The following is a 24,906-nucleotide window of genomic DNA, read 5'->3' as shown; positions in this document are numbered from 1 at the left end:
TATTTGTAAAAAGTTTACGCTAAATACAATAATGAGATTTTTTTTAAGCTAAGAAAACGTACACTTTACAAATAGTCAGTTTTTGTACACTGCGCAGTTACACGGCTCAGTTTGGACTTGTTTTGCGATCACTTGGATATGGCGCTTGATTAGATCTGCCGTCCTTACGAAAAGTGCAATAACTCGGGTTTCGGGCCTTACAGACTTTTATGCATATACGAAATCAGCAAATTAAGTTCTACCTTTTCTTCTGAAACAATTTTAAAATATCTATTGCGATTCTGGTTTTTTACTTAGCATAACTACAATGTCCCGGGTGCTAAGTGTGAGATTTTCTACATACGTTTACTTATTCGATGGTGTGAAAGTAAACTACGATAGATGGTATCGAAGGAACGCCATATAGAACACAATATAGGGAAACTCGGGGCCACGGATGGTCAGAATGGGGGCTCTTACGTGTGGTCCCGGGATGACGGTGGCGGCGGTAATGGAGATAAATGAGCGATTAGGGAACCGTTTTACTCGGGACGAGTCAAAAAAAGGAGCCGCACAAGGCAGGCACCGGTGGGTTCTTAGTAGATCTCGGAGCCTCCCAATATGTGCTGATGATGACCACCGAGGTGGTTCAGATTGGTTGAAATACCAAATAACCCGGTTTCTTATAAGTCGGGAATATTGCTTTCAGTTGATCCCCTCCCCCCATATACAACAAAAATGGGTAGAAAACTTCACACGAGGCACTCAGAACTGTGGTTTATGATTACCTTATCAATTGATGGATAGTTTAGTCATGCTATTATTTAAATTGTAAAAACAACAATTTAACCTCGTTATTGTTGTCGTAAGGAGAGCAGAGATATTAATCGTGTATGCCATAGTCGAAGGTCAGCATGTCAAAGTAGTCGCAGTGGCCCGCGGGCGGGTGGCTTGACCCCTATAATAACGGGGGCAGGCGTGGCACTCGCTAGGGCGGCGGTGGTGCCGCCGGCTGCGGAGCGTCGGGCGGCAGAGAGAAGTTTATGAGCAGGTCGCGAACCGCTGGCCACAGGATACACTCGCCGTGGGACTGGTTGAATTCCGCAAACCTGGCAGATTCATTGTCAGTTTATAATATGTAAATAAAAAATTTGAAAAACTAACGCAATACGAGTCTCTCTATGAACGATAGAACTGAAAGCTCAAGTATTTATACATTCATTCACAGCGTTTGGTTGCCAACAAGTAAAGAACGCATCGCTTTGTAAGAGTTGTGCACTTGAACGAAAAATTTCAAGACCAATCTTTTTACCTTTTAAGATGCATATTGACGGCGAGTAGGTGGGGCTGTTGACCTTCACGTCTTTCCGCTATTTGCATCGCATTGGACTGGACGTCGTAGACAAGCGGAAGAAGTAGTTGCGTCTCGCCTCTGGTGAGGCATATCTGTTGAAACGATATAACACATTTTTATTTCTGCTGCAACAAAACTAGATAAATATACCACAAAGTCTTTAAAAATGTTACCTAAAATTAGGTGTTTTCAAGCATCATTATTGGATTTACATTGTACACCTTATTGTTTTCTTTGGTTATTTTATGTCACCTTATGCTCTTGGGCATACAAAGAGTATGTTGCCAGACTTAAGAGTAAAGGCCAATATCAAACCGGCGCCGGCATTGTTAAATATTGAAGGTACCTGAGTGCATCTTCCAATACTAGAGCCAACTGTATACGTATTTCCAATGAGCCGATGCTACACTCTAAAAAAAGAAAGCCAACTAAGAGAGATTTTCTCTTAGTTGACGTTATATAAATTATAACAATTATGATAATAAACATAACAACAAAAGCTGATTAGTTATAGCAAGTTCATTATAGATTGAGCTAACAATGTAGGTATGTTCATTGATTCTAACAAATAAATACGTTGTTTCTATTATTATTTACTTCTTTGTATGATTAGATCATTTTTAATTATTTAGCTTAAACCAGTACGTAAATTGAATCAGTTAAGAATAAGCCTTAGTTAAGTAACAATAATAGGAGCAATACAGTTGCCCAGTCCATTGAATTATGATAAACAATCATTATCATCTTATTTGATGTATTTATGTTCTTGTTAGGCTCGTATGGAATCAAGATGCTTGATCACAACAATCACTATCTTGTTAGGAATAACCAATTTTTTTTTAGAGTGTATCATCACATCATATCACAATCAACAGCGGAATTAGTGTAATACTTATAACTGCAAAGCTGCGGTTGTCATGCTTGCTCTTCATCATCAGTTTGACGTGACTAAATGGTACTGTTCGAAAGAAATACTCAAGTTACATTTAAAAATACTCTATTAACATCTGAAGAGTACCCTCGATTTTTCAAGGATCCCTCCAAGAGATCTGTACTAAATTATCATATTAAACAAAAAAATAGTCGAATTAAGAATTAGTCGATTGCGCTGGGTGGACTCTGTAAATGGATAGATTTGAAGGAGAATTTAGTATACGTCCGTTTAAGCGTTTTAATCGTATTATAGTAAGCTTATAGCTTGGTCCTACCAAGCAGTTGGGCCACCTGATTTAGTTTTTAGTTAATTGGAACTCCAGTCCAGTACTTTTGGAGCCTTTTCGGTACAAACAAACAAAAGAGTATTTCCTCTTTATAATATTAGTATAGAAATATAAATATGATACAATACCAATACAAATTTATTACATACATATAATATCAAAGAAAAATGTATGTTTTCCAATCTTTATATATTCAACACATAAGAACATAAAATTGTAGGTATGCAAAGGCGGCGTTATTGCCGCAAGCAATCAAATAAAAAACGACGTGCGAGGGAATGGCTAAGTAAGTAACGCCTAATTAAAAGAAGATTCCCAGGCATACAATTACCTTTCACCGATCTATTTTCACTAAGCAAATCACATAACCTAACTTATATGGTTCTGTGGCAAGAACCATATAAGTTAAGGACGTGGTATTTTGTGTTTGTATTATCATATTTTCCATTTTTCGTTATTTAAAAAACCCAATTAAAATTACTTTTCTTCTGAAGTATCAGTTTACGAGTCCACTAAACTTTACGATTCGCCGAAACGGTGTCGGAACTTAAATTGGATCACATAAGTTATCATCACATAAGAGTTCTCGAAACGTTTTTTTCTCTAGAAATCACCGAAATAACTACGCATCAGATTGAAGCTTATATAAAAATAAATAAATAAATATAAATATACTACGACAATACACACATCGCCATCTAGCCCCAGTAAGTTATCGTAGCTTGTGTTATGGGTACTAAGATAGCTTTTGATGATTTTTATGAATACAATACACATAAATCTACTATTTTTATGAATATAATAATTTGACGACCGAGTGGCGCAGTGGGGAGCAACCCTGCTTTCTGAATCCAAGGCTCGATTCCCACATTTGGAAAATGTTTGTGTGATGAACATGAATGTTTTTCAGTGTCTGGGTGTTTATCTGTATATTATAAGTATTTATGTGTATTATATTCATAAAAATATTCAACAGATATTTTAGTACCCATAACACAAGCTACGCTTACTTTGGGGCTAGATGGCGATGTGTGTATTGTCGTAGTATATTTATTTATTTTTTTATTTATAAATACTTATAATAAACATATAAACACCCAGACACTGAAATAAAATTCATGTTCATCACACAAACATTTTACAGTTGTGGCCAACTCCAATAGGCCGTCAAAATCTAGGTTTAGTGAAAACAGGCATAAGTTTATTAATAAGGGGAGCTTACGAAGAAGAGTATCTTGTGCTTGGCGAGCAGCACGGCGGGCTGCCCGGCGGGCACGATCTGCGAGCCGGCGGGCGGGATGCGCAGTACCCAGTGCAAGGTCCACAGCGCAGGCGCAACGGGCGCCAGGTCTGCGCGCATGAGCGCCACCAGCGACGGCAGCGCTGCGCCCGGCGCGCCCCACGCTCGCGCCCAGCCCTGCAGCGCTGTCGCGCGGAACGGCGATATAGCCACGCGCTGCTCGAAGAACTTCTCCATCACCTGCGCACAGCGGTGCTCGTGCATATCGGATAGAAACGGGGCAAAGTCCACGATGAACAATAAACATTAACCCTTAAGATGCCCTGTGCTGAGACAAATGTATGCTATTTTTGTAGTAACTATGTTGTATGACTTGTTTTCCGCATATACCACTGTATATGCGGAAAACAAGTCATAGCGGCTGTATACGCCACTGCGTGCATACAGGGTATGCACAGGGTCAGTGGCGTGCATAGAGGCTATGCAGATTTTATAAAATGAAGAAAATCTCCTGTAAGAGTTATAAATACTTAAGGGTAGGCTTTTTATAACTGTTACATTATCATCCAATCCTTAACTTTTTTAATACTCGTACTGGAGATTTTCAACATTTTATATTATCTGCATACCCTGTGCATACCCTCTATGCACGCCACTGTATATGCGGAAAACAAGTAAGCGGGTAGATGATATAAAATGAAAATAATACCTAATACGAGTTACAATAAACTGAACGGTAAGTAAGAGTTATAAAACTACCCTTAATACATATACAAGCATTATCCAATTATATATATATATATATATATATATATTTGTGCCATTTGACTCGGCTTTAAACGTTGCTCAAAGCCGAGTCAAATGGCACAAAATCGTCCAAAAAGTTGTAAGTGGAAGGGGTCACGACCCTCAGCAATGAGGAACACGACGTAGAGGGAGATATATATATATATATATATATATATATATATATATAATTAATAATATATAATAATATATAATATAATTAATAATAATTGAATCGGCTCCAACGATTTTCATTCAAATTTAAATATATACAATAATAGTATACAGGGGGTTTCGGGGGCGATAAATCGATCTAGCTAGGATTCATTTTTAGAAAATGACATTTTATTCGTGTTTTCCGGTAATAACCGATTTGGTGCACACGAAGTTGAACGGGTCAGCTAGTATATATTTATGAGGTATTTAGATTGTTTTTATTTTTTTAATTACTTACTGAAATTATAACCAAAACATTAATGGAAATATAATGCTATATTAAAAAAAAAAAAAAAAAAAAATTAAGGTCCCTATATGATCACTATGAGGTACCTGTAGGTCATCTGCGGACCAGTTGTCCTTGACATCGGCGAGGGCGGTCAGCTGCAAGTGAAGCGATTGCATGTGTTGTGGGTGTAGCGTAACGCGCGCCGCCAGCCCGGCGCCTTCGCAGCGGAACGTCAGCGACGTCGCGTCCACGCTAACCATCGTCAACTGCGCACAAGCACATTATAGATCAATAATATAGATCCTCATCAACATCATATCAACCGATAGACGTCCACTGCTGGACATAGGTCTTTTGTAGGGAGTTCCAAATTCCACGGTTCTGTGCCGCTTGGATCCAGCGGCTACCTGTGACGCGCTTAATGTCGTCTGTCCACCTCGTTGGGGGTCGACCAACGATGCGCTTACCAGGTCGGGGCTGCCATTCCAGCACCTTGGGACCCCAACGACCATCCTTTCTCCGAACTATGTGCCCGGCCCATTGCCACTTCAGCTTCGCGACTCGTTGAGCTATGTCGGTAACTCTGGTTCTTCTACAAATCTCCACATTTTTGATTCGATCGCGTAGAGATACTCCGAGCATAGCTCTGTCCATCGCCCGCTGAGTGACTCTGAGCCTTCTTATGAGGCCCATAGTTAACGACCATGTTTCAGAACCATAGGTCATCACTGGCAACACGCACTGTTCGAAGACTTTCGTCTTCAGGCACTGAGGGATTTTTGACGAATATATAAATACGAAAGTGTATCTGTTTATTTGCAATGCAATCCTAACCAATTTTGCGGAAACCTGTCACATGTAATACCTGTATCCTGGAATTAGGGTAAGGATAAAGTTAATCCCATAAAAGCCTTCTTATCATAGAGTACCTACTACGAAATCCTCCAAGAATGTAGTTATTAATATGCTTTAAAATAATCACAACCCCGTTATGTATTTTAGTATTGTCGGGAGTCAATTTTGGATTTTATTCAAGCTTATCTGTTGCCCGCGTTTATGACGGGTTTTTTTGCAAATCCCGTGGGAACCGTTTGTTTTCCCGGGACCAATAGTAGCCTATGTTATTAACCGTCTATTAAAACAACTTTATTTGATACGGAGTTATATTGGATAGAAGCAGGCGTTACTTTGCGGGATTCCATAATATTTTATGAAAATAAAGCTTCAATCGCGGATTATATAGCAAATTCAGATCAAGTTGATTGGTTGCGTAGTTAATTCGTAAAGTCAGACAAAACATCATACAGACATACTTTCGCATTTATAATATTAGTAAGAATTCATAAGTTGTTAAAACTGATACGTACAAACTCTTCTTGGTGTAGGAAGCGCTGCAGCGCTCGCTTCATATAGACACAGGCGAGGAAGCGCTGTAGTGGTGCGAGCGGCGGGCCGGGCGGGGCTCCGGGCGGCGGTTCCGAAGGTGAGCACAGCGCCTCTAGCTTGCCGACGGCCAGCGGCGTGCCCACCGCGCCGATCCAACCGCGGCCCCCCATCCCACCGCCGCGACCTCCAGCGGCCGTCGACGAACTCGCTTGTGGACCTATCGGTAATACATTATTATTAGTATATATTTTATCACCCGTTATTAACCTGTTGCACTATCCCGTTTTCCCTTACTTCATTCTAACATAAAGGGTTGTCTGGAGGAGATCGCTTAAAGCGATAAGACTGCCTTTGCACTTTATATATGTATATAAATACATAAATATTATTGTTTTTGTTATTTCTTGTTTTCACTTTTAAATTTGCACCAATCAAGATTACAGGTTAGCCTTTGACTGCAATCTCACGTGTACGTAAGTGATGTAGTAGTCTAAGATGGTAGCGGGCTAACCTGTTTGGGATATGGCATCCCAATCGGTTTCTAAGCGGCATCGTACTGGATCGCTGAATCGCTTGGCGGTAAGTATTTGTCAGTAGGGTGGTAACAAACAATCACGCAGGTATCCTCACAAAGGTTTTCTTCACCGTTAAAGCAAGTGATATCTAATTGCTTTCGTAACGAACACCGCAGCGAACTATAAATATATATATATAAAAAACAATATATACCAGAGTAACGTAGTGCTTGTATACTCTTTGTCCATAATGTACGGGCAATGAGTACGTATGGGCCATACACTATTGCATAAAAATTAAAACATATTTATTCCTCATTGCTACCAAGTATGAATTATTTTATTATTTGCATTGATAGCAAATTTTAAAGAGATATTTATTGTATCAATAATACCAGTATAAGGTGCTCAACTTCAAACTTCCGAAAGATATTAGAACGAATGATGCAGGATACATTTTTTTTTAAATAATATTTTGACGGACCAAGCAGATGGCCCACGTGATTGTAATTGGAAAACCATCGCCTCTTAACAGAGCAACACTTGAACACTCCACAGGGCATACAAGGACAACAAGAAGGTCTTGCAATATGCCACCCTGTGTCTATCAATTTGAGGTGTAAGTGTTAAGCCTCACGCGCCTGAAATTACACCGGCAACCAAGCCGTTCAGACCAGAACACAAAATTGCAACAATGAATGAATTAATTAATGAATGAATGACACTTTTATTGTACATCACATACACATATAGAAAAGTTATAAATATAAATTTAACAAAAAGTATACAATTTGGCGGCAAGTTACAATGATGCTTAGCGGCAGAAATAAGCGTGGCGATAGTACTTCCCCGGACGAGCTCTGTCATCAAAAGCTCTACCACCACTAACATAAACTTAAACGACTCTAAATCGCAAGCAGAAAATACACCAGCTTACAAATTTGTCTGTGGGTCAGTGCTGGTAACATCATCGTATGTAAATACCACTTCACTTACCCTTGTAGTCAACATGATGACGCGGCGAAGGATGGTGTCCGGGCGACGGGCGAGGCAACGACGGTGAGGCGGGCCACGCTGTGAAGGGCGAGGTGGGCGGAGGGTGCGGAGACGCTGCGGGCGCCAGAGGGGAAGGGGCCATCGGCGAGGCGGGGGAAGCGGACACCCCCGCCCCACCGCCTGCACCACCCCCACCACCCCCCGCCCCACTCCCGCCCGCTGAGCCCGGCGGAGACGTTAGGTTAAACGAACCGCCACCCATCTAAATTAAACATTTGCCTTTACAAAGATAATAAAAGCATAACCAGTGAAAAGTATCACTGAAACGCGATTTAGATAAATAATTATTACTTCAAAGTTACTTAAAAGTGACACCCCAAATTGTACGACTAGACATCATTTACACGCGTGTGTGTTTGGGTGTGAACGCGATTCCGGGTGTGTGAATTATCGTTTTAATATAATCTCGGACCGAAACATTTTTCCGATGCCATATTAATGTATGGGCCCTATGTTTTAATCTTAAATGTAATTAATTACAGCTGATCTTTCAAGAATCATTAAAAGTTTTAGTTTTTTTTTTATTAATAAATCATAAGTGGAATATCTAGCAATCAACCATTACAGCATCATTATGTTACAGTCTGGAGGGAGACTTTGGGCGTGGCTAGTTACCACAGACAGAGATTACCCACACAGGGAGAGATTCACCACATAGAGAGGCAGAGATTGCAGTCAAGGTTAGCCCTTGTAGTGGAATAAAAATAAAAAAGAACTGAGCACTGTTCAGCTTCTCTGAATCGAGAGCACGCTTTGGCGTTTTTTGTTGTTTCCATAAATAGTTTATAAGAAAATGAGTAATATTAATATTATTAACCTGATGCGCTGGAGAGGCTGGATGCGGTGTAACTGGCGCGGAGTGAGGCGTGTGTGGTTGCGACGGAGTGAGGGGCGCGGGGAAACGAAGACCTCCTATATAGAATGTTATATAAATCCATTACTGGACCACTACAAAGCACTCGTCTCCTCTTAGAATGAGAAGGGTTTAAGCATTTTTGCTGCATACATAACATAAAAAAATGTGTACATAGTATGTATAGATGTATATTGGCGCAGTTTGCAGCGACCCTGCTTTCTGAGTCCAAGGCCGTGGGTTCGATTCCCACTACTGGAACATGTTTGTGTGATGAGCATGAATGATTTTCAGTGTCTGGGTGTTTATATGTATATTCTAAGTATTTATGTATATTATTTATAAATAATATTCATCAGTCATCTTAGTACCCATGACACAATCTACGCTTAAATTGAGGCTAGATGGCGATGTGTGTATTGTCGTAGTATATTTATTTATTTATATTAATGTATATGTAGATGATAACGATAACTGTATTCGTAACAAATGTTCTCAAGTGTTTCCTTTCACTGTTAAAGCAGGTGATATTTAATTGAACAATAGAACGCTCATAACTTCTCAAAGAGGTGCGTGCCGGGGTTCAAAATCAGTCACTCCGAAAAGCAGGCCGAAACCATATCAATCACTGGTTGTCCGAAACAATCGATAGAGCAATTTTTGAACCTAGACCAAGTGAACACGGTGTATAAGTTTACTTGGATGAATTTGCATTGCACTATCTATCAGAGCTTCATAACTAATAAAATGGTTGGTTAATTGGAGGCCGGCGCCTGAGCTAGGATTTTCTATGTTGGGCGGTTGTAGAAAGCTACAACCGTCCCATTTGTTGCATTATGATTATTTTTAGTGCAACAGTGTTACATCGATAATAAGCTCAAATCGGTTGAGATTAAATTGTGAGCAGCAATCATTCGTGTATTGATTGATGCTCACATTTAGCGTTGTAAGATAAATTTTTACAATATGATGTTCAGGTGCCTCGAGACAAAGGAAACATCAAATAGTAAAAAAAATGCGAAAACAAAACATTTTTCGTCAGTCTGTCTTCTTGTTACGGTGTGTATGATGCAAAATAAAATGTATATTAAAGAGGCCCAAAAATAATTATATTAAAATCTAAATAATTATCTTTATACCTGGAGGCATTGGAGACATCGGTGATGGTGGATTGTCATCTTCTGCTAGCAATCGCGCGCTGATATTATCATCAACATATCTCGACAGGAACGTCTGTATGAAACAACATATTTAACACATATCTGTCTACAAAGTATTTCAATATTCTTGAGCCCTTTTTTAGGTTCAAGGGGTAATGTTAAAAAAAATTATCAAATATAACTTGATATGCGCCAGATATTTTATAAAAATCCGCATTTCAACAAAATATGTTCCAGTCATCCTTAATCGTTTAATTAGTTAATAGTTTTCAAAAAGTTATCTAAATTATATTTGATTCACCACCAATGTGACATTGTGTACGTGGTACGTATCAACACACTTCAGTCTTGTATGAGACTCAGACGATACAAAATCTTTCTCGCAGTCGTTATCACTATACATTACGTACTTTGAGCCCTTGCGCCGGAGCAAATTCATCAACAACAGTGCTTCGGTCGAACTTTGAATATGATCCGTCGCGTATTGTCACCATACTGCCACCACGAATTCCCACTTCTATTGAATAAGCGCCTGCGTATATTATGCGAATCTGTAAAGTAAAAGTAACCATGTTATCAATATTAGTGTTATCAATACTCGAAATATGTAATATTAAATATAATTATTAGAAAAAAAGTCTACCTTTCTCCACGAGTGGGCTAGCAGTGTGAACGTAGGAGTGGGCATGAGCGTGCGAACGTGGTGCAGGCCCAGTTGTGGGAGCGTGGGCAACCGACTGAGCGCCAACAGGGGCGCGTACGTCTCACGCAACACCACTCCCAGTGACATCAGATCCTTGTGCCTACACAGGAAATTATTCTGGAAGTTTCTCCAAGAGTATCGAATCTAGTTTTTTTCTTTAAGTAATTATGAACATACCAAACAGACGGCCTACCAGATATTAAGTGTAAACCATCGCCTATAAACAGAGCAATATTTTTCAAGATATGAAAGGACCACAACCTAGAGTGGCTGCTATGGGGTATCCCTGACAGGTTCTTCTTCTTCTTCTGCTTCCAGGTCAGGTACGCCTGGTCCCAGGTGTCATGTCGACCGGTTACGATCTATTGTGACGCCGCTGTCCCTGACAGGTTACCCCAAGACCATCTTAGACTGCATCATTTCTTACCACTAGCATGACGAGCATAGACAGGAGACAACAAAAATGTATCCCGATTATATCAACTGAAATGGCATACAATTTTCTTGTCCACATGCCAAAGCATGACCAACATTAGAAAGCAGAAGTTTATCCCCGTTTCACATTACAAATATGTTATTTGGATATTAGTTCCACCCGTAGGCCCATGGTCAGAGTGTGGATAAAACTGTCAAAGGGGATATACATAATGACCTTATGAATGAATGAATGAATACACTTTTATTGTACACCAAAGAAAAAACTAGTAACAGAAATATAAACACATAGCATGAGAGTACAATTTGGTGGCCTTATCGCTACATAGCGATTTCTTCCAGGTAACCAATGGCGTAAAAGGAAAAAACATAGAAAAGAGGTAGGTGGTGCAATAAATAAGATTTATTATTATACAAATATATAAATAAAATATATATATATATGAGACTATAGAGAAAATGTCTCTTGCCCTTGCTAGCCGTGTAGGTGAGATTGTTGTCAAGGACTTGTAATAAAAAAAAAACTATCATCATCATCAAACCATTAACGGCCCACTACAGGCATCTCAGTATGGGAAGTTTTTAGGCTGTGGTCCAACAAGCTGGCTGGCAGTGCGGATTTACACCCCTTTGTAGTATATAAATGTAACAAGGTCCATAACGTATGGAGAAGTCTTAAACGCACAGGTTTCCTCGCGATGTTTTCCTTTGCCGTTAAAGCAAGTGATATTTCAAATTCATTTAATTGAAAACGGAAACGAAAAATTATTCATTTGTTATCTAAATTTCATTACAAAACAATAGGCTAAGACCTCCATTTAATTTTGGAAAAACCTGTATTTGGAGGTCTCGCTCTTTCCGATATAAAGTTCACACATATACTAATAACATGACTTGACCAATTTATTTATTACATTTTATAATTTTATACTTTTTTTTTGTTTAATGTTTAGAATTTTTCAAAACCAATCATGCAAGCATGCAAATATGTGAGAGTGTTTGAGTGTGTGTCTGAGTGTGTGTCTGAGTGTGTGTCTGTGTGTGTGTTTATGTGTGTGCTTTTACTTTACATAACCGTAAAAAGAAAGAGGTGCGTACCGGGGATCAATCTTAGTCACCCCGAAAGGAACAGACGAAGTAAACAAGGCTGTCACCGCTAAAATAAATATGGAAGAGCAAAAGTCTTACCAGTTAATATAGTGGTCCAAATGGTGATGCAAGAGATGGTGGGCGTTGGCCGCAGGTTGGTGCGCAGGAGTGGCCACGGTGTACCGCTGAGTGCTGGCGTTCCACTGCAGCACTGCCGTGGCCCTAGCAGCCGCGCCCCATCCCAGTACCAGAGAACGATACGTGTACGAGCGTATACACACGCCTTGCCAAAGCGTTTCACGTTCTAACAGAAGAACAGAATACATATAACATCTTCTAGATCTAGTCTCTCTGCTAGAAGAGCTTTTTGATTTATTCATTTATAAAATTGATAATTCCTCCAAGTGTAGGTAAAAACACTAATAAAAAATTATAAAAATATAAAAAAGCTTCAAAACGTGTCTCATTGTAATTTGGACCTTTGAAAAAGTAGATCGAAACTGCAACGTTTCCTACTAGATGACGCTACAGTCGCTACAAGACTGATGTGAAAGGGATATACTTATTTTCGGCAGCGAGGGTAGGAGAGCCGTAGCTTAATTGGTGAAAGCGCTCAGGCCGCGATTACATGTGCCTACTTGGATGAAGATATTTTTGTTGCTTTTTGACTTAATGACTGTGTTATGGAGCTGGTCTGGGGAAGTTCTACCGCCTTGCTATTTCTACCACCTCAATACTGCCTAATGAAAAAAAAAAAAAAAAAAAGGGAGAATAGTTCCTTACCTTGGCTGGGCCGGAGCATGTAATCATATAAAAGGGTGTGCAAATGTACAATAGCCGCCCAATCAGCTAAGAACGCGTCTGCTGTTCTACCAGCGTCTGTGCCAAGTTCGTATTGTAGGTAGACGCAACGCCGTTCACCTGGCAAGAAGAAAATTTCATAGCATCATAATAATTGATGTTAACGTGAGATAATTTATAAATAGAAGAAAATGTTGTGCGACCGACATAGTAATTTGTAATTTATGTCGATAGTTTTTAAAGATAACCTTACCTAACTACTATTCTTGCGTTAAGGCTATAAGTAAGGCGAATTGTCTTAACGCATGAATCTTCTGCAGCTTAGAAAGCGCGACCTTGTATTTAAGTAGTTACAGGTACTACTACGTACTTACTATTTCGAGTTTGTTCGCGCAACTATAAGAAGTTTCTTCCCAGTATCCTACAGGACTCTTATGGTTTGCACCGGCCATGATGAACATTGCTATCCGGAGCGTTATCGCGTGTTCTATGTATAAGTGTAACCTCAGATCACTATTACATTCCTAAAAACTGTATCTGCGCAGCCACTTATGACTCACTTAAGTCTGGCCAACTAAAATCGAGCGTACTTTCATATTATTTAGAGCATATTCATAATTAATAAACGTGGCGTAACCTCAGAATAGCTAGGCAGTGTTTTGACACTCTTCAATTAAATAACAAATATACTACGACAATACACACATCGCCATCTATGAATATTTTTATGAATAATATACATAGATACTTATAATAAACAGATAAACACCGAGACACTGAAAAACATTCATGTTCACACAACCATTCTCGAGTTGTGGGAATCGTACCCACAGCCTTGGGATTCAGAAAGCAGGATCCCTGTCCACTGCGCCAATCGGTTGTCGGCAATCTGTCAATTCACAATTGACAGCACCTTTAAAGTATCTGAACATGACAAAACAAATGTTTAAACCAATGAGTATTGGGTACTTTACCTTGTTCTTTAGGATTTGGTGTAGAAACAGGGGAACCGTGGAATACGATTTCGGCAGTCCACACCCGCGCTTGGTTCTTGGTTGTGAGACGAACGGTGGCCGCAAGGAGACGTGCGCGCAGGGCAGCTGCCGCGGCCTCACTGGCGCCCTCGGGTCTCGGCAGTGCCACTATCCTCATACCGAGCGCAGACCCTGACCATTCCGCTTGTACCCCGCCGTGAGTGACACCGCGTGCTGCTAGCTGATGTTACAAGGAAATAATTGTTACAGTAAATTTATAAAGTGGGGAAATAATTAAACTTTTGATAACTATAAACTTGGGTACTTTGATATAAATACGACTGCATTATCGATGCACCGCAGTTCTACATGGACTCGAACGATGCAAAGATACCTCCTGGTGTCTTAGTCGTTTATATTGCTTTATTTTCTAATCACACTTATATTATAAAGGCGAAGGTTGTGAAGTGTATAACCGATGATAATTAGGTATTAAAACACTCATGGTATAATATTATACACTCGGCTTCGCATTGTGTAGTGAACCCACACTATTTTTAATACCCCTTATTATACAACAGTTGCATAAATAACTATTAAACTCGTAGTACTCACCTCCTGTGCGAGGTTTACAAAAGGAACACGCTCGTCGGCGGCGGCCACTACGTGCGCTAGTTCGGGCAGGAAGTACGCCGGCTGGCGAACACGCACGGCGCGATTGTTTGCAGCCGACAATTTGCGCTTGCCCGGCTGCATTCCTGTCGGAAAACACCATTAATGGCATAACACACAAAAGAGCGTGTGGTGAAAACGTGGTGCGGACATAATAACCATTGTAGACTTCCAACTTGGGCATCCCTGTATTTCTTTTCAAGGGACCTCGAAAAATCGAATTCCTTAACGAAAAAACCCAACTCGTCATTATAACATAGTATATCTATATTTATTACTTCTTAAAAAAGTGTATCGATTGAAAAAGTTGATCCAGAGAGATGAAATTTAAAAAGATTATAACACTTTCATTATTTTTTATTTGTGTCTACGACATAGAACTCTTCCTTTATAAACCACAGTGTCCTCGCGAACAATATAGATCTTTTTCTTAGTTGATTAGTTGTTAGTGGTGCCCACACTGGTGCCCTACGTAAGTTAAGGGACGGAAGAACGAGATGGAAAACTGGTCCTTTGGTCTCATTGTCAAGTATTGTGCCATTAGCTTCCATTCGTTCATTATCAATCGCTGAAAGATAGTTATACCAATGTTTAACCTTGTTGGGCCATTCGATGGTGTGTACCGTCATAAAGAACAGAAGTGGTAGCTTGCGGGTTTCATCAATTGAAGCACAGTAGATACTCACCAGGTGTATCCAGCGGTGTGAAGGGTCCGTGTGTGAGAGTAAATGTATCCAGTTCAACGAGGGAGTGCAATTTGAGGAACGCTCGAGCGGTCGTTGAAGATGCTCCATTACTAGACGTAGACGATGTCTAGAATAATATGTCATAATGTTACTGTAAGGACAATATGAAACAGAACAAAATTTAAAAATTAATATAATTCAAATTACTTCCATGGAATATTATATATTAATTTTTTCCTTAAAATAAATTATATCCTAAGGGTTGACAGTGCGGAAAGTTTAAAAACAGATTGCTGTCACTCGCGCCCAAAACTAACACCTAATCCGAATCTAGGCCGATTGAATTTAGTATTGCCATTATTTTCCTTCCCTGTAGAAAGGAAGTAGCATAAAATTCTATTCCCGAAGATTAGGATACAATTTATAACTATCAACTTCCAGCGTAAGCCCACTGTCCGTTTCTTTGTTTTTTTTTTGTTTTATCGTTGCCCATAACACATGTCCAAAAATAATTATATTTTTAATTTTAGATGTCGGTATTTATTTTAATCATGAAATTTCTGTTTATTTAAATTGATTTTCATTTCTTTTATTAAAGGTAGTATGCGAGTGAGCACTTTAATCAGCCTTAAGCACCTCATCTTCACACTCGTCTGGCGTACAGCGACGCGCGCCTGCTAAATGGAAGGCCAGAGCGACACTGCACGCGCTGCCGCTGTTGTTGCTTGAACTGGTAGTAGCCGTCCCGCCGGCTGCCACTTCTTTCATTTCCACCACCTATTCGAATAGAAGCAGGCGTTACTTTGCGGAAATCCAGAATACATTATGAAAAGAAGAATAAATTAAGCTTAATTTGCTATACTCCGCGAACAGCCGGAGAATCAGTATGGTGTGATTTATAATTTCTTCAATCCTTATACTCCACACCAAACAGATCTTCGGCAATGCACTACGCACTTTTCGCTCTGAAAACGGAGTAGCCTCAGGAGAGTTTGTCTTTACAATTAATACTTAACAATTATTAATAGGTGTCATTTTTGCTACTTTACTGCGATCATCAAACTTGCAGTGGATTGTTACAGACATGGAATAGGTGGTGTATTATGAAAATTAAGCTTAATTTGTGACTGTTACTGATGTGATGTTGACTTTGCAATGAATAATTGTTAAGTATTCATCATAAAGTCAACATCACATCAGTAACAGTCACAAATTAAGCTTAATTTTCATAATACACCACCTATTCCATGTCTGTAACAATCCACTGCCAGGTTTAATAATCGCAGTAAAGTAGCAAAAATGCCTGCTGTCTTTTGCCCGTTGTCCGTTTTACTCCCTTTTTCGCCTTTTAAGACACCCGCGGTAAGAGATGGTGACAATTGTATTATGATCTGCCGCCACCACAGTTCACACTGCGTCATTATGAATATTCCTGGATATTTAAGTACCCAACAAGTTATACGGCACGTGGGCTTAGCCACAAAAAACGCAGGTATAAGAGATATAAAGAATACACAATGGATTCGATTCCGTTGAAAAATCTATAAACTAAACTAAATTGACAGTCCTAAACATAGTGTAAATTTAATCAAAATATTCTTTGTGGGAAAGGAGCACTATTTTCCTGCAATTTAGTCAAGAATGTTGTGTACAGCAGAATTGGTACCGATGCATCGTGCCCCTATAAAAAAAAGCTCAACGGAACTAAAACAGTTTTAAATATTTAACAAACGTCGCACGGAAAACGTGAAGGCTTAAAAGAACTAAAGCTCAGATCGAAATAAACCTTCTCGCATTAACAAAGTGTGTTGTTTTCATTATACCTAAGCTAGGCTATAAAAATAAAACAGAGCTGATAAATCCTATTGGCGTCGAAGTGTATTCTCACTTATTCTACATGAAAAGCCAGTCAAAGATTCATATCAGCACAAATGAGTCAAAGACACCGTAGTTATTCAGTTCGGTGCTTGTTTACATGTTACACAATCTGCTATGTCCTGCCCTGTGTTGAAACCTAAGCGTTATTTTTCTTTTTTTTTCAGTAATAATTGATGGACCAATCAGATGGTAAGTGGAGAACCAACGCCCATAAACAGAGTAACACTTCACAGGGCATGCAAGGATCACATCTTGAAACATGCCGCCCGGTGTCCATCAATTTGGGGTGTAGGTGTTAAGCCTCATGTCACCGGCAACCACGCTCCTTAGACCTGCTTAGCGGCAGAAATAAGCATGACGGACGGACGAGCTCTGTCACAAAAGGTCTACTACTAACTATATTATATATGCTTATCGTTATAGTCATATTTACTAGTATGTGATCCGTGTGTCGATGGAGTGTAACATAAAGGCGGTCGGGAGCCAGCTTGTTCAACGGATGGTCGGGTCCATGAAGGAACGGCAGATGTTCGCACACGCTCGCCGGCAAGTGTTGAAGAGTTTTTTCACACCGACGCGCTACTAGCCAGAACCTAATAAAAAATAATTAATTTTATGCCTTCCAATAACAAGACTTTAAAACATCATGTAATAGAGGCGGCATATCATTTTATTACCAGTTGCATACTACTAAAAATGGGGATACATTGAGGACCTTGTTCGTTTGTTAAGATTGTTTTGGTTTGAAAATGGGTTGAGTTTATAGAAGCATGTTTGCTCTCACTCGGCAAAGATATGATAGAGTCAGAACACTGAAGCATAGATAAGATGTTATAATTCGAACTTACACCACGTGGCATGGATTCTACTGGTTATGTGGCCGAAGAAATTAAGAAATCGCGTTGACGCTAATAGAAGGGAGCGGAAGACGATACGTTGTGCCCATTTAGCGTGCGATAAGGTGAAGAAACTTAAGTGGGCGGGGCACATGGCTTGGAGAACCGATGAAGTTGAGCTCCCAAGGTGCTGGAATAGCAAACCCGCACTGGCTAGGCGCTGCAATGGTCGTCCACCAATACGGTGAACAGGCGACATAATATATGTCGCAGGAAGCCGCTGGTGAAACCGTAGAATTCGGAACTGCCTACAAAAGATATATGTCCAGCAGGCTATTGTTTGATATGATGATGATGAGGGGCAAAAAGAAAAATAGATGTTGTTAACTTACCGTAGATGTGTTAGAAATTGTCGCACTTGCGTTCGGTTAGCGTGAGTGAGCGCGGCGGCTAGTTCGGGCATGCGCGGCGTGTGCGGGTATGCGGGCACGCGCGCGCGCAAACGTCCACCATGCGCACCCACCGATACCAGTAGTTGTTCTGCTCGCAAACACGGCCACACCACAGAGCATGCTAGAACGCACGGCCATCCGCCTACGCTGCATTCGACCTGACCGTAAAACAATATAAGAATTTAGAAAAAATATATAAACGACTTCATTGGAAGTAATGCAGTCAATTCATCTAAAAAGAAATAAATAAAATTAACAATTTCGTTAAAAAGACAAAAAAAAAATAACATTCGAATTGAGAGGACCTCCTTGTTTTTTTGGAACACGGAATACAGAATACTTCGTTTTCAACATATTATAATACACCTAACATCTAGCGTTGATCCTAGGTCCTCTGTAGGGATTTGAAAATTCCAGTCTCCTTGCCCAACGTAAATAAAACCAAAAATTTGACTGTCAACACAAAGATGTTTGTGCTTGGAACTGAATGCTTAACATGCTCTTCAGCCATGTGAGACAGTTTCAGCAAAGTAAGTCACCCATACAACATGGGTCAATGTTGCTTTAACAGCGAAAAGGACTTATTGGCGTCGTTGCAACCAGCTCTTAACTAAACCTACTCACCCCTAAATCGTTAAGAAGAACCTTGAGGTCGTTAAGGCGCTGTCTCGATCGCACGTGCACGGTGTGCGCCAGCAGACGCTCCATGGATGGAGCGTGCGGTGTAAGCGCCGCCGCAACTCTCTCTCCGCCCACAAGCGCAGGTACGTGCCAAACACACAGCGTCTCTCCTTCCGCACCGATGATCAAACGATACCCGAGCTCGCATCCTAACTCCCTGATAAGCCATATGTGCATCATTCAAGATTTGTTACGTACTATTCCCAATATATTATTCTAAAAACAATTCTAGATTTGAAGAGTTTAGAATTTAGAACTATCGCAGTTATTGAGTGATTAATTCGCCATCATCACTTCAACCGATTGACGTCCACAACTGAATATAGATCTTTTGTATGGCGTTTCAAAATCCACGGTCTTGGGTCACCTGTTTCCAGCGGCACCCAGGGATTCGCTTGATTGCGCCTGTCGTCATCGTTGGGGGGCGACTAACAGTGCGTTTACCGAGTGCGATTAATAAGTAGTAGAATAACGAAAGGTGCATATTATTTGACGTGCAATCAGCAATATAATATTGTGCAGATTGTACTAACAACGCACTACTCGAAACATTTAAAGGAATATATAGATATCGAGCTAATCCAAATATATTTCCTCTTCTTCCATCTCTCTGGGCCATTTACCGTACGTAAGTATCTTGGCGTGCGCTTCTTTTAGGTGTCACCCAACGCTGTAAATGTATGGAAGCGCGGGAATTCACAGTTCCGTCCAAGACACAGGCGCTAAAATCGCGGACGCGCGCGTTTGCAATAATCGTAACGTGAGACGTCGTTTCGTGAGATAAGAGTACCTAAGAACTTTATACACAAATACAAATAGTATACTAAAATGAACTGACAGATTTCAATAACATTCATATCAGTAAACCTGATCAGGATTATTGTATAGGTACGTATAACTAAATAGTAAAATAGTAAATATAACTAGCATTATTAAGTATATTTACCTCCAGTATGAAACTTGCAACTTCTGCCCAGGTATGTATCTGTCTACTTGAAGATGGCGAGCCAGACGATCGCGACAAAGGCGTAAAGTCTGGGTATAAAGCAGTTCTAAGGAGAGGGAGCGACAGAAATAACGAAGAGCTGTAAGCGCTCCACTGAGGCCAGCGGAAGCCAGCCGCGCTTGTGCAACGCCACGCAGCCAGTTTAACTGCGATGTGTGCACCAAAGGTTTTCCCTCTGGAACAAATATTTAGGATCTTACATTTTTAATCAATAAAAATAACTGGCCAACTACAAACATACATTTTTTAATGCGTGTTTATAAATTACTAGATGTGCCCTGCGGCTTCGCTCGCGTAATTTTGGGAGGCAGCGTACTGCTACATAGTCTACACCTATAGTCATATATGAGTTTTTTAGTTTTTTTCACAAACATTTTTTTATCTTACGGAATTTTTTTTTAATGAAAGTATTCTATATTATTTCTAATACCTCCAAGAATATGTATAAAAAGTTTCATAAAGATCGGTTCAGTAGTTTTCGTGTGAAAGTTTAACAAACAAACTTACATTCACATGTATAATATTAGTAGGGAAGTAGGGATAATTAGAGATTTGGCAGCTATCAGAGTAGCAATTGTTAGAGGTATTACAAATTCCATTTGGTGCTAAACTTTTTAAAATATTTGTTATTCCAGTCTGCGTCGTTCGAGATTGTTGGTTAGGTTCCAAAAAGTTTAAAAGTTGTAAATTCTTTGTTAAACTGGAGTATTATTTAACTTTTGCGAATATTTTTTTTAAGCACATTCAGGACACATCAGGACTTTGTTTGTTATCAAAATACTCATAACAAGGTCTAAGTTTGAGGCAAGCCATAAATTTATTCATTTTTATTTTATACAAACTCCTCAATTTCAGTTCTATTTTGTACATACCTCCAGTTTCATTATCTTGAATAAGAATAGCAATATCTAATAACCTCCAAGGCACATTTGGGGCGTCACCCATTACTGTTAAAGATACACTAAATTCTTGACCAACACTAAATGTTGCTCTTCCATTTTCCACCTATAAATAAATATTTTATTTTAGTTATATATTTTATATGTGTAATTTAAGCATAAGGAAACAAATTAATGGAGCTATTTTTCATTTTTCAATTAATGTGAGAACCAGAGCTTTTGTTAAGGTGGGCGCTTAACTTTTTCCAGTTATGAAAACGTATATTAATCAATAGCTGATATAAATACAAATAAGTAAAATTTACTATCAAAATCATCTTTAGTCCCAAAATATTATCCAGCAAAATTAACTGCTGACAATATCAGTCAAAAATAAAAATTTGCTATACCTACCCTGAAAATACCGTATAATTTAGATGATTGATGGATAATTATTTTGATAACTGGTGACAGCAGCAGATAAGAATACAAATGTCACCATTTGTCCTCTATCTGCAGGTAGGCCTTAAGTACAGCAGCGGACTGTTATAGGCTATTAATGAATATAGATGCCAGTTATTTATTTTTAAAGGTTTAATGTTTGGCTCTATACTAATACAATCAAACTGTTTAGGCATTACCTACCTTTAAGTTTCTAACATCGCTTGGCAATGATGCAGTTGTAAGACGCTGTCGCACTACATGAGCTAGTGCACGTAATGTAGTCCGGCGTTCTGCAGGTGTTAGAGATGGTGGAGGTACAAGTCTCTCACGTATCACAGCTGGTAAACGACTGTATGTACCTACAGTAAGGACCTCAACAGCCGCTGCCATGTGAAATGTAGGCAACCTGGTACCAATGTGTATTTTTAATTAAAAATGCAAATTATAGCAGTGCAGTAAATCTTAACTTTAAGGCTGCTAAATATTGCTTGATTAATCATTTAATAACTTAATAGTATAGTAATAAACATAGATCAGAACAGGTTGTAAAATTTATGACCTGTTATGACCAAGTATCTGAACTACTGACAGCCTCGGATCTACAGTTTGTTAAAGCCGGGGCAGAAACATGATAGTGGCCTTCTCAAAAACACTATAATCATAGTCATTTATGTCAATGAAACAATAAGAAATTTGTTTTCTTTATTATCATTTTAAGTTATTCATTTTTAGTCATACTATATAATTTGTATAAAACACCATCTGAGCAATAATATTGGCAGTACTCTTTTAACATGACCCTATCTTTTCTTTATATAACTTGAATCTGCCACTTGAATTTGGTTTATTGATAATTCAATACAACAAACCCTAAGAAGCTATACAATTTAGGACTTGATGAAAATCTACTAACCTTGCATGGACCAGCGTCTCTCGAGCAACACGAGCCAGAACATCAGCAGTTTCAACAAAAAGTAGTGCTTGCTTGTCCAGAAAAGCCATAATATGAGCAGATCTATCAACTTTTGTGGCACTGCTAGCCCATTTGACCAAAGCCAATAAGCGTACAAATAGCTGTCTTGTCCTGGCACTGAACTTATAGATTTCAATCTTACGCTCCATATCAGTTTTACGAGGTAGCCTAAAACATGGTTTGATAGAAGATTTAAGGCATATTATGATACTATTAATAATACTAGCAGTTGCCCACATTTTACAAATCCTTTGGAATTCATATTCCTGGTATAAAAAAGTAGCCTATGTTACTCACCATCTTTTAAACTAACTCTATCAAAAAAAAAGTTGATTGGGTGCTTAGTTAGGGCTTGAAGGAAGTTCAAACGAACAAACAAACACACTTTCGCATTTATGATTGTTGATTTGATTAAATATAATTAAAATTATACTTACAATTCTGCCAATACAGTGAGTTCATCGTAAGTCCTTTGTACGATGAAATCTATTAACAAGCCTAGTGAAATAGAGCCACCGCGAGCTCCACCACCTTCGGTTCCTTGCGTACAGCCTTCAATTACGACCGGCACCATATTTACCAAATGATCAATAACTCTATTCTAAAATCCATTCAACACTAGTTTAAAATTCATTATACTCAGCTTTTGGATCACTGCAATTTTTTATATTACTATTTACTAAGCAGAACGTTTCTGCTACGAACTACGAAGTCTTAGTAAAAATTCTTTAGAACTCACGCAAAACTTTCTCATCTGTCAAGTGTCAGTTGTCACACATAGGTTTGCAGATAAAATATCGATATATCGATTCAAATACAAGTTATCGTAAACGTATCAAATACGATATATTTTAAATGACTAATGGACTTCAGGACCAGCAAATTTATAGGAACACTTTATCTGAAAAACCTGTACTAATGAAAACTGAACAAAATTAATAGAAAACCACCGATATTTGTCATTAACTACTTCAGCCGATTGACATCCACTGCTGGACATCTCTTCGGTAAGAAGTCACTAGGCCACTTGTTTCTAGGACTGTTGATATTTTTTAAAATACATCGATATATCGATATTTTTAAATATATCAATATCAGAGTTCGATATATAGAAAAAAATATCGACATTTCGATATATCGGCTTTATTTTAAAAAAAAATCGTAAGTCAGCTCAAAAATGATTACACAATTTATAGTCCGGTAGATTTATTATTGTTTATATTTAAATAAGACAATTATGTATAACTATATTTTTCAGTAAGAGTTTTTAAAATATGTCGTCTAACTTAATTTTCATAAATAGAATACGGTAGATTAAGTTTACGATGATTTTGTAGATTAAATAAATTACGAAAAAAAACTAAAAATAAAAATTCGCTTTAAAAAATTATCGACCACCGATATGGATATTTCAATATCGAACTATAGATATATTGTCCAAAAAATATAAGTAATCGAAATATCGATATTTCGAAATAATAATATCGATATTTCGATATATCGATATTTTATCAACAGTCCTACTTGTTTCTAGCAGATCCCAGCACACGTTTAATGTCGTCTGTCCACCTCGTTGGGGGGTGAGAAACTGAGAAACTCCGGGTGCCTCGCCAAGAGCCAACTCTAGTTCTTCTACGGATTTCCTCATTTATGATTTGATTACGTAGAGATACTTCTATCAGAGCTTTCTTTTCACGCGCGCTGAATGACTCCGAGCCTTCTTACAAGGCCCATAGTAAGCGACTGCGTTTTAGATCCGTAAGTCATCACTGGCAAAAGACTTTGCTCTTTAAAAAGTGGTCACAAAGTTGAAAAAAAATGCAGTTTACTTCATTCTCGAATTCTACCTTCCTAACTGTGTCCTAAGTATAATTATGTACTAAGCAGAGCGGAACATAAGTGTGAGACCTACCTTGTTTATTTGGAATATCTTATCCTACCACAGTTTTATTTTTAGCTTAGCTCATGAAGAATACAATGAAATAAGCTTAAACTGTAAACGTAAAAACTTGTATATTGGCATGGAAGAGCAATATTAATTGCAATAATCAATATAAATATATTTTTAATAGCGATCGCACAGTCATTAGAAAATGTTAAACGTTAGAACCAATTTTTTTTTTTGCTAAAATTCGATTCTAGAAGTAGCATTTATGAACGCGATAGATTTGAGCACAGCCTGGCTTAAATTGTATAAGTATACTCCGTTCAACTTACGTTCACGCGTTAAGTTATATTAAACGAACTATTCTCGTCAAGCATCCGAGGACCGCAGCTAGGAGTGGTCATAATAAATAAATATACCTGGGTTTGTCTTATAAAGTTTTATTAGGTATTTATAGAAGTAAAATCTGTGACGTTAATGCGATATGCCTTCCTTCTAATGACACTGACAATTGACATG

At 38.8% G+C, this 24,906-nt stretch overlaps 1 protein-coding gene across 1 annotated transcript; it reads right to left on the bottom strand.

Moving 5' to 3' along the window:
* Window positions 1-377: 377 nt before the first annotated feature.
* On the bottom strand, window positions 378-23,230 carry LOC120637762 (mediator of RNA polymerase II transcription subunit 14). Its single transcript, XM_039909769.1, has 24 exons — window positions 22,940-23,230; window positions 22,443-22,670; window positions 21,731-21,935; window positions 21,080-21,212; window positions 20,148-20,382; window positions 19,145-19,358; window positions 18,461-18,678; window positions 17,666-17,825; window positions 15,991-16,131; window positions 15,355-15,481; window positions 14,612-14,754; window positions 13,997-14,237; window positions 13,005-13,142; window positions 12,321-12,525; window positions 10,638-10,797; window positions 10,405-10,545; window positions 9,974-10,067; window positions 8,799-8,893; window positions 7,922-8,183; window positions 6,392-6,627; window positions 5,129-5,290; window positions 3,776-4,033; window positions 1,292-1,425; window positions 378-1,088 (listed from the first exon to the last, which is right to left on the bottom strand). Exons 1-24 carry the CDS (start codon window positions 23,074-23,076, stop codon window positions 968-970), a joined length of 4,188 nt encoding a protein of 1,395 aa, XP_039765703.1. The 5' UTR covers window positions 23,077-23,230; the 3' UTR covers window positions 378-967.
* Between the last annotated feature and the right edge of the window lie 1,676 nt (window positions 23,231-24,906).

This window comes from Pararge aegeria, chromosome 4 (assembly GCF_905163445.1).
Source record: "Pararge aegeria chromosome 4, ilParAegt1.1, whole genome shotgun sequence".
In the NCBI taxonomy this organism is placed as follows: Eukaryota; Metazoa; Arthropoda; class Insecta; order Lepidoptera; family Nymphalidae; genus Pararge; species Pararge aegeria.
Note: the sequence above shows the minus strand (reverse complement) of the source record. Positions and strands in the feature narration are given on the sequence as shown.

Coding starts and splice junctions, on each gene's coding strand:
- LOC120637762 (XM_039909769.1), bottom strand. CDS start 23,076: ATGGTGCCGGTCGTAATTGAAGGCTGTACGCAAGGAACCGAAGGTGGT. Junction 14,755..15,354: donor CACACCGCTGGATACACCTG/GTGAGTATCTAC, acceptor GTTTTCCGACAG/GAATGCAGCCGGGCAAGCGC. Junction 8,184..8,798: donor CAGCCTCTCCAGCGCATCAG/GTTAATAATATT, acceptor TGTTTAATTTAG/ATGGGTGGCGGTTCGTTTAA.